Source organism: Nannospalax galili, unplaced genomic scaffold, assembly GCF_000622305.1.
Source record: "Nannospalax galili isolate Female #2095 unplaced genomic scaffold, S.galili_v1.0 scaffold1087, whole genome shotgun sequence".
NCBI lineage: Eukaryota > Metazoa > Chordata > Mammalia > Rodentia > Spalacidae > Nannospalax > Nannospalax galili.
In genome coordinates, this window is record NW_008356845.1 from 560,241 (window position 1) to 569,960 (window position 9,720).

The 9,720-nt window shown below is 40.4% G+C and overlaps 1 protein-coding gene across 3 annotated transcripts in view; it reads left to right on the forward strand.

Moving 5' to 3' along the window:
• The window catches only part of Cnksr3 (CNKSR family member 3), a 95,089-nt gene that overhangs the window by 66,872 nt on the left and 18,497 nt on the right, over nucleotides 1–9,720 (forward strand). For 2 of the 3 annotated variants that reach the window (XM_008854726.2, XM_029556991.1), the window contains exons 5-7: nucleotides 1,726–1,767; nucleotides 4,137–4,256; nucleotides 6,492–6,551. In XM_008854726.2, the coding sequence (XP_008852948.1) occupies nucleotides 1,726–1,767; nucleotides 4,137–4,256; nucleotides 6,492–6,551 (222 nt within the window). The remainder of the gene's footprint in view (nucleotides 1–1,725; nucleotides 1,768–4,136; nucleotides 4,257–6,491; nucleotides 6,552–9,720) is intronic. The other variant, XM_029556990.1, reaches the window with a different exon arrangement.

Consider the following 9,720-nt stretch of genomic DNA (forward strand, 5'->3'; position numbering starts at 1 on the left):
GTGGAAGGTGAAGAGTGAGCACTTTCACACAGTAGCTTGAACAATTTGGGATGCTAACTTGTGCCTGGTGCTTCAGTACCCGTACCAGGGAGTAGACGGTTTAGTCCCCAGAGGAGGTATAGGCAGAAAAGTATACCCTTGAGTTGTAGTTATTCTTATTTTATGAAGTTGCTTGTGTAATTTGTAGCAGAGTCACAAGTGTTGAAAATGTATTTCTAATTTTCCTTAATTTTTTTTCTCCCCAGGCTGCTCTTTTCTTGAGAGTCAGTATCAGTATTGGTTAGCAGTAAAATAGCTATTATTGTGTCTTCTATTTTTAAAAACATTTATTTTTATTTTATGTGTATGAGTGTTTTGCCTCCATGTATGTAAGTGCACCGTGTATACGCAAGCGCTCACAGAGACCAGAAGAGGGCGTTGGATGCTCTGGAACTGGAATTATATATGGTTGTTAGCTGTCTTGTGGGTTCTGGGAATTCAACCTGGGTCTCTTGCAGGAGGACCCTTAACCACTGAATCATCTTTCCAGTCTCTGTGTCTTCTATTTTTATCTGGTAGAGAAAATTTTAAAAGTTTTAAGAAGACAGTGAAATTCTAATCATTAAATCATATAATGTAGAAATTGGTAGCCGTACTCTATACTGGCAGTGGAAAAAAATACCCTAAGTTTGCATTTTTGAGTTACATGAAAATCTTCACCTGGTAATTCGGAACAGATTCATATTTTTTTATGCACCTGAAACTATTAGCATTATTTTCAATATTAGCTCAGTTTGGAATGGTACTTGATGGTGCGGGAAACACTGTAAAGACACCAGCTCACCTCAGTTTTCTTTCATACACCCTGCGGTCTACATTGAAATCCCTCGCTGTGGATGGTTCTAGAAGGTTACCTGTGGAAGTTTAGTGTTGGCAGTTTTGCTGTGGTGACTTCTGGATGGGACTCTGGTGATTCCTGTACTCCACTGACTCCACTGGCACAGCTCTTGGCCTTTTGTTCTTTAGCTGAGTAAATAAAGCTTCGCATTCCAGCCCTTTATTTAATGTCATCAATAGCATACCTCAAGACCACTTTTTTGGCAGTGTGTTAATGAATGTTTTGTTAAACTTTTTTCATCTTCCAAGGACTGAAGTATGTGATTTAATCTCAGTGGTGCTTAAAATAAACTGTTGTGGCTGAGTTTACCCAAGGCCTTACTTGAAAGCTACTCTTATAGGCAAACCTTGGAGCTAAGGACTGCTGGCTTGGTAACCTGCTGCTAGTTGAGCCTGGGGTCACATTGGGAGCAGATGTTCGGACCTGGGATTTTTCTTTATCTATCATCTGTCTGTCTGTCTGTCTGTCTGTCTGTCTGTCTGTCTATTGGCCAGTTGGTAGATTTCTGCCTGGTGGTTCTTGTGATGCTGGGGCTGGAACACAGGGCCTTGTGGATGGTAGGGAAGTGCTCTATCACTGAGCTATATCCTCCTTCCCCAATTGTGGTGGTTTTTATAAGTTTCAAATGAGATGATCATTCACATGGTGATAAGCTCCATGGACTGGGGAGAGTGGAGTCTTTGGAGAGGATGGCCCACTCCTCCTCTGCCCTGTTATATGGCTCTGCCAGGATTGCACAGACTGAGTGCTGGGTGGTGCAGAGGGACTTTGTGAATTCTAGGAAAGATTTAAGCCAAATTTTAAAAAGCTTTTTGCTCATCTACTTAGTTTTCTTCTTCCCTCTTTAGGACTGCCTCGTAGCAGAAATGGAGGATAAAGTTTTAAATGTAGTAAGTATATTTTCTAAAAGTTATTGTAAAATTCCTTTCCCAAAGACAATAGGAATCACATTAGTTAAATGCGCCATGGCTAATTATCTCAAGTTAGACTTTGAAATGCTGGCTTTTGGGATTTGATTCTGTTAATTTAGATGGAAGAGGAAGAGTAAAAGTTGTTTAATGAGACCGACAATTGTGAGAATTCTTATGCTTATTGACTGTATTGGGGTCTCTGGTCTGTTTCTGTTTTAATTTATATTTTTTAGACAATTCATGAAGGTGCAATTGCACACAAGCTACTAGCTTATCCTGCTAGTCAGCGTTAGACTAATGTGCACATTTCACCTTAGAATGATTTTGATAAAAAAAAAATACCCTGGTCCAAACTTTATGATAGGGGTAGGGGTGGGTGTGCTGTGACTGTTAGGAGCACTTTGAAATGATTCACCCTCACTTCCTCCCTTTGACACAAGCCAGCCTGTGTGCCTTTGATAAGCCCTTCCTCCTACTGACGTTGAGGAATTTGGCAATGAAACTGCTATAAATATATTTCCATAAATAGGGCGGGGTGTAAAAACGTGTCACTTCACGGATTCCCCTTGGACAGAAAAGTCACCCTTTGGAATTTCCTGATGCCGTTGGTCATTTGATTTTGAAAGGTTGGATGGATCTGACTGCAAGAATACCACAGTGAACCCAATTCCATAATGAGACTGCTTCCTGGGAACCCTCACTTGTCTCTCTGGAATTTCAGTGTTTGGCAGTCAGAAAATGTGAGGGATCACTAAGAGGCAATAGGTCTAAAAATGAAAACTGTGAAACTTCAAAATTTTAGGAGACATTATGGGGAAGTCTAGGTGATTTGCGGTTTAGAGATGAGTTTTTAGGTAGAAAATCAAAAGCAGAGTGTATCAAAGTAAAAGTAATAATGGACACTTAATTAAAATAAAAAGCTCTCTGTGAAATATAGGGACAACGGGATGTTAAGCCACAGACTGAAAGAAGGCATTTTTAAAAACCATGTCAGATAAAGGACATGGAACCAAAAATACACAAATGATGCTTAAAATTCAGAAAGCAGTTCAATTAAAAACAGATCCTTAGTGACAAGCACACGGAACACCATTTGTAATTAAGGAATTGCAACTGAAACAAGATATACCACACACTTATTAGAGTGGCTAAAATTCAACAATGACAACACCAAATGTTGGCAACAATGTGGAGCAGTGGGCACGAGCACTCATTGCTGGGAAGAACAAAGAATGGTACCTCCAGTTTAGAGGACGATGTGGCAGTTGCTTGTAAAGCTAAGTGCCTTCTAACTGTATGGTCTACCCGTTACACTGTTGAGTATTTGCCCAAAGGAATCGAAGACTTAATGTTAACAAAAACCTGCCCTGAGTTGTACAAAATGTTTATGGTAGCTTTATTCCTTATTGCCCCCCAGTGGAAGCAGCCAAGCTGTCCTTTTATAGGTGAGTGGATAAATAAATACGGTACATCCATAAAACTGAGTGTTATACAGCAATAAAAAGAAACGAGCTATCAAGGCATGAAAAGATGTGGAGGAAATTTAAATGCATATTGTTGATTGGCATAAGCCAGTAAGAGAAGACGGTATACTTTGTCACTCCAATTACTTGACACTCTGGAGAAAGTAAAGCCATAGAGACAGAAAAAAAGATTTAGTGCTGCCCAGGCGTCCAGGGTGAAGAAATAGGAAATGGATTAGTAGGTTGAACCCAGGGGGTTCTGAGGGCGTGAAAATTACCGTTTGATGCTTTAATGATGGTTATACAACATTAAGCCTTTGTCAAAACCCATACAGTGTATCCCACAAAGTGAATGCTAATGAAAACTATGGACTTAAATATTGGTTTATGGACTTAAATATTGGTTCATCAGCTTTAACAAATATACCACATCATATAAGATGTTGATAGTGGTGGAAGCTGGCATAGGAAGAGGAAGTGTATGGAAAATCAGTGTATTTGTTACTTTATTTATAAACCTGAAGTTTATTAAAAAAGCTGATTTAGGTTAAAAAAAATTTCCCCCTGTTAATATTTGGTGTTTGGAGAATGTGAACAACCAAGATGACACTAAGAGGCCATCAAGTGCTGGGCCCATTGCAGAAGGCTCTTTTCCTTGGCTTGTGGTCGTAAAGGTGAGATTGGAAAAGTCATACTCTTTAAACAGAGCTGAAGCCGTGGCTCCCTTCCCTAGACAGCAGACTCAGAGTCCAAATGCCAGGCGTTCACTGAGCAGGATTATCACAGTGATTGCTAGCTGGGACTAAGAATTGTAGGTGAGGTGCATTTCTTTAAAAATCAACTTGAGATAAACCTGGTTAATGATTGAATTCCTCCCCATTCCAGGTCAAGGTCTTAAATGGCATCTGTGACAAAACAGTGCGCTCAACCACAGACCCTGTTATGAGCCAGTGCGCATGCCTGGAAGAAGTTCACTTACCCGATGTCAAGCCTGGGGAAGGCCTGGTAGGAATGCTAATGAGACTTGCTCTATTTTTCAAATAATGTACACTAACATTTACTAAAGTTAAAAAAATTCTTACTGCTTTCAGCATAACTCTGAGTAGTAGAGTTAAGTTAGACTGTCATTCTTTATGTGGCTAGGAATTTGCTATCTTAAACTCAGTTAAGAGTTTTATCTTTCAGGTATAAAAATAAATACCATACCCTTAACAGATTTATTTTTAGGGCTTAGCAATGCAAGGAAATATAAAACATTTACACAAAGGAGAGACGGTCTCTGGGTACAAAAACATCTGTTCTCAAAGTCTCTATTAGCACTTAGGATGGATGTGAGAAGAGTCTGGTGGAAGGAAATGATTCTTAAGAAAACTTCAGAAACTTTTCCCCAGTCCTGTGTGAGGTGCCTAGTGGCACTCTCTGGAATGCCAGCAGGAGACCGCAGGCAGCAGTTATCCCAGGGGATTAATTTGTTGAACTGTAAGTGAAGAGTTCCACTGGATTTGTTGGCTTAAAGCTTTTGAGTCAGAGCTGACACGTCAGCTTCTTTAAAGAGTTTCTGAAACTATTATAATAGTCAGTGGGGTGCCCTGTGCTCAGACCCTAGAGCCTGTGATACTGGCTGTGGCTACTATTGCTGGTGGTGATGGTGGTAGGTGGAGGTTGAGGACGAGGAGCCAGCTGCCAACGTGTACACTGCTGCAGAGGACATGAAAGTAGCTTCTAGCATTGGAGAGATGGCTTAGTGTCCAGAGCACGGACTGCTCTTGCAGAGGACCCAGGTTTGGTTCCCAGCACCCACATGGTGGCTAACAGCTATTTATAATGCTAGTTCCAGGAGATCAAATGCCCCCTTCTGGCCTCTACAAGTACCAGGCATGCACGTGGTATACTTATAAAAGTAAAATAAAATCTAAAAAAAAAAAAAAGGTCTTTTTGAGGCAGGCGTGATGGCACATGTCTTTAATCCCAGCATTCAGGAGGCAGAGGCAGGTGGATCTCTGAGAGATCAAGGCCATGGTCTACGTAATGAGCTCCAGGTCACCTGGGCTACAGGGGGATCCTGTCTCAAGAAGACACATGCACACGCGCACACACACGCACACGCACACACACACACACACACACACACACACGGCCTCGACTCTTACAGGAAAATAAAAATCATAGTCAACAAACCTACATTCTTAGTGTGTAGAAATACACTCTGGTATTTGGTTTAAAGTAAATGATGGATTATAACAGTTTAATTTTAAACCAAAAAGAATTCCTGGAGGTGAGTTCAAGGTGAAGAATTGAATCAGATCCATGTCCTGAGTGGACTGAGATGGAATATTCCTTTTAGGTCATTAAGTTATCCCAGCGATGACCTGGGAAGAGATGTACCACACTGTAGGGAGGAAGCACATTGACTAATAATCAAAGAACTTGAGGGAGAATGGCAGGACCCTTGAGGAGTTTAGGATTTGATGACATCCTTTTTCCAAAGTGGTAAGGGCTATGGGCTGCTGAGTGGGGCAAGTTCAAGGTCAAAATAGTTTCTACAGTTATTACAGTATAGATATCAGGACAAGTAACTACTTTTTGCCCTGTCCCCATCTTCTAATAGTTTAATAAGAATATTTTATGATTTTATGATTAGGCTGTCCAACTGCAGAAATATTTCCCCAGTAATATTCCCCAAGTTTGCCTATAGGCCAGTCTTTGGAGGGAGTATTCATCCATCCTTGGCTTGCCTTAAAATACAGCAGTGTTGTTACTAGTTTGCTATCTGTGTTGTATTATTTCACAAGATTCATCTGTACACCTTGGTCTCCACGATGGTTGGTTCCAGTAAGTCACCCCACAAGTACCACCAATACCAAGTGTAACTGACTGTGTTGTTTCCCTGGGAAAAAGAGATAGTCAGCAAAGAATAGCCCTTGTTTGAAATGCCTGGCTCATTGGGCAGGTCTGAGAAAATTCCCCACCCTAAAGCGTTGTGGCAAAATCCTGTGTGTGGGATCCAGATTATCGTGTGGAAGAGATCTCCTCTCTGATCCCTTTCACCGGCATTGCAGTTTGTTTGGTGCTTTCTCGATGCTCTTTGGATCCAGTTTCCTGGTGTTTCAGGAGGCTTAAAAAAAAAAAAAAGAACGTTGTTCCAGAGGGACTGTTTAATGTTTTATAAGATCAGGTCTCACTTTCCGCTCTCTGTCTAAATGTCGGAGTAATGAGTTAATATGTTTGTGACTCCTCCAGGGCATGTACATCAAATCAACCTATGATGGATTGCACGTGATTACTGGAACCACAGAAAATGTAAGTGTGTTAAATGTAAAAGCCATCCGTCGTGTGTTTAAGCAAATTTGACACAGAGTGCTGAGCTTTTGGTTCAAATGAGTGCATTGTTACCTGTTAGGAGACCTGGTATGCGTGCCTGTTGTGCTTCTTTCTATTGATGCAGTGGATGCTGCTTATAACCAGCTGTTGTCAATTTATTATTTAAATTGCCTTTTATTGCTCTGGTTTGCCCACCGTGCTTTTTTCTTTACCTCCGCCCTTATGGTGTTGATTATTCCTTTGCACCAAGAAAGTGTGAAGCCATAAATTCAAAAATAATGATCTCTTTGTTGTGAATCACTCCTAGAAGAACTGGGACTGGCAGCTGTGTGTGTGTGTGTGTGTGTGTGTGTGTGTGTGTGTGTGTGTGTGTGTGTGTGTGTGCGTGTGTGTGTGTGTATAATGGAATTTTATATGTCTCTAAAGCAGATATTTTGGGATTTTTGCATCACACAGAGTCTTTTCATAGAGGTATATTTTGTAATACTTAGCACGATATTGAAATTTAGTCTCCAGCCCAAGTCTCATGAATAGAAAAGCAGGTCTGTTTCTGTGATGAGAGATTTAAACACTGATCACTTCATTCTGGAAATTTCACTATATGTAGTGTTGGGGTGTGTGTGTGTTGTAGTATATACATGTATATGTGTTTGTGTGTGCTTGTGTGTGGGTGTATATGCATGTGGAGGACAGAGGTCAATGTTGGGTGTTTTCCTCAATTGCTTTTCACCTTATTTATTTTTAAAAATTTTATGTATATGAGTGTATTGCTTGCACGTATGTAATTGCACCTATATCATGCAGTACCCATGGAGGCTAGAAGAGGGTGTCAGATCCTCTGGAACTGGAGTTACAGACAGTTGTTATCTGCTATGTAGATGCTGGTAATTAAACCTGGGTCTTTTGTAAGAGCAGCCAGTGCTCTTAACCACTCAGCCATCTCTTCAGCCCCCACCTTATAGATAGGATGCTTCCTTGAACCTGGACCTTGACGATTGGCTAGACTGGCTGGCCACTGAGCCCCAGGACCCTCCTGTCTCTGCCTCCCCAGCCCTAGAATTATAGAATGTAGCACAGTGCCTGGCTTTTTGCTTGGGTGCTGGGGATCCCGTCAGATCCTGTGTTTGCATGACCAGCACTGTCTACTGAGCCATCTCTCCAGCCCCAGGATTGCTTGTTATCCCTGCAAACATTGTCAAGTTGTAGAAAGTAGAGCTAGTTTAATGTGCTTTTTCTGTAACCCACACTGTGGCTTGCTTTTGAATCATGTTGACATGAAGTAAGTAAGTCTGAACAGCTTCCCTATGCCTATATAAAAGAAGCACGTGTCTGAGGAATGCATCTGTTCAATCAACCAAGGAAGGAGATAATTCCAGAATGTAGGGGAATGCCACAGCTAGTTTTCTATTCTTTGTGGTGAAAAACGTGTGTCTAATCTTGAGTTTCAGCTGCTGGGCCTTTTGATAAAGTGGGGCATGATGAATGCTTATAAACTCTTGGGTTTTATAGGAAGAAAATGACACGCTTAAGGTAATTATTGAATTATAATTCAATTTTGTGACTCTGATACAGACAAGAAAGAGGAAGATGGTAGTGTTTTTAAGTATTCCCTGTTGACAAAAACAACAGCTGAGGGGCTAGAGATATGGCTCAGTGGTTAAGAGCACTGGTTGCTCTTCCAGAGGACCCGGGTTCAAATCCCAACACCCACATGGCAGCTAACTCCAGTTCCAGAGGATCTGACGCCCTCTTCTCACCTCTGTGGGCATTGCATGACATGGGTACACTTACACACCTGAGGCAATACACTCATACACATAAAAATAAAAATAAAATATTTAAAAATTATTGTCTATTGCTTTAGTCATTCAACATGCGTTTATTGAGTACCTGGAATGTGCTAGACTATGGACTAAGTCTTGTAACTATAGCTGGGAAGTAGGCAGGAGCCCACTTCTCAAGGCCTTAGTCTATTTTACACTGGCTGGTGGATATTTCTTACTTGGTTGGCAGTAGGAAATGCCAGCTTTAAGTCAGCTCTCTAGCTGTCACCTGAGGTTATTGCATTTTTAGTCCCAATGTTTTGATAAAGGCCGAGAGGGTGTATTAGTGGGCCAGGATGGCACACTGCTTTCCTAACTCCATGTTCCTTGGTTCTGGACTCCCGGCTGATGCAAGGCCAGGAGGCTAGTCTTAGCTACAGTATATGGGTTTTTAAAATTATTTTTTAAGCTTTATTTTGTTTTTGAGAATTTCATATGTGAGTGCTGTGTTTGCATTATTTCCATCCCTCCCAACCAATCCCCCTTCACCTCTTCCCATCCCCCCACTCCCTCACAATTTCTTGTCCTTTTTATTATTGTTGCGTATAAGCACACATCTATCTATCTATCCATCCATCCGTCATCTGTCTATCATCTATCTATCCATCCATCATCTATTTATCTATCTATCCATCCATCCATCCATCATCTATCTATCTATCCATCCATCCATCATCTATCCATCCATCATCTATCTATCTATCTATCTATCTATTTATCATCTATCAATCAATCATCTATCATATCTATCAATCATTTATCTATAATCTGTCATATCTATATCTATCTATCTATCATCTATCTATCATTTATCTATCATATCTTTTATCTATCATCTATCATCTATCTATCTATCTATCATCTATCTATATCAATCTGTCTGTCTCATCTATCTATATCTATCTATCTATCTATCTATCAATCAATCTATCTATCTCTATCTATCTATCTAAATCTATCTATCTATCATCTATCTATCTCTATCATCTATCAATCAATCAATCAATCAATCTCTACTATCTACTATCTATCTATCATCTATCTATCTATCATCTATCAATATCTATTCATCCAGCTATCTATCCTCCTACACAAGAATACTAAGTACAATAATGACAGTCCAAACAAAAGGCTATGAACAGACTGGAAGCGGCCATGTATTCTGAGATGAACTGACCTCTGGGGAGGAAATGTGGGCCTCAGCCATGAAAAAAATTAAATTTCTACATAGAGATTTTTGTCACCTACCTATCATCTATCTATCTCATCTATCCTTTATCCTCTATCTATCTATCTATCTATCTATCTATCTATCTATCTATCTA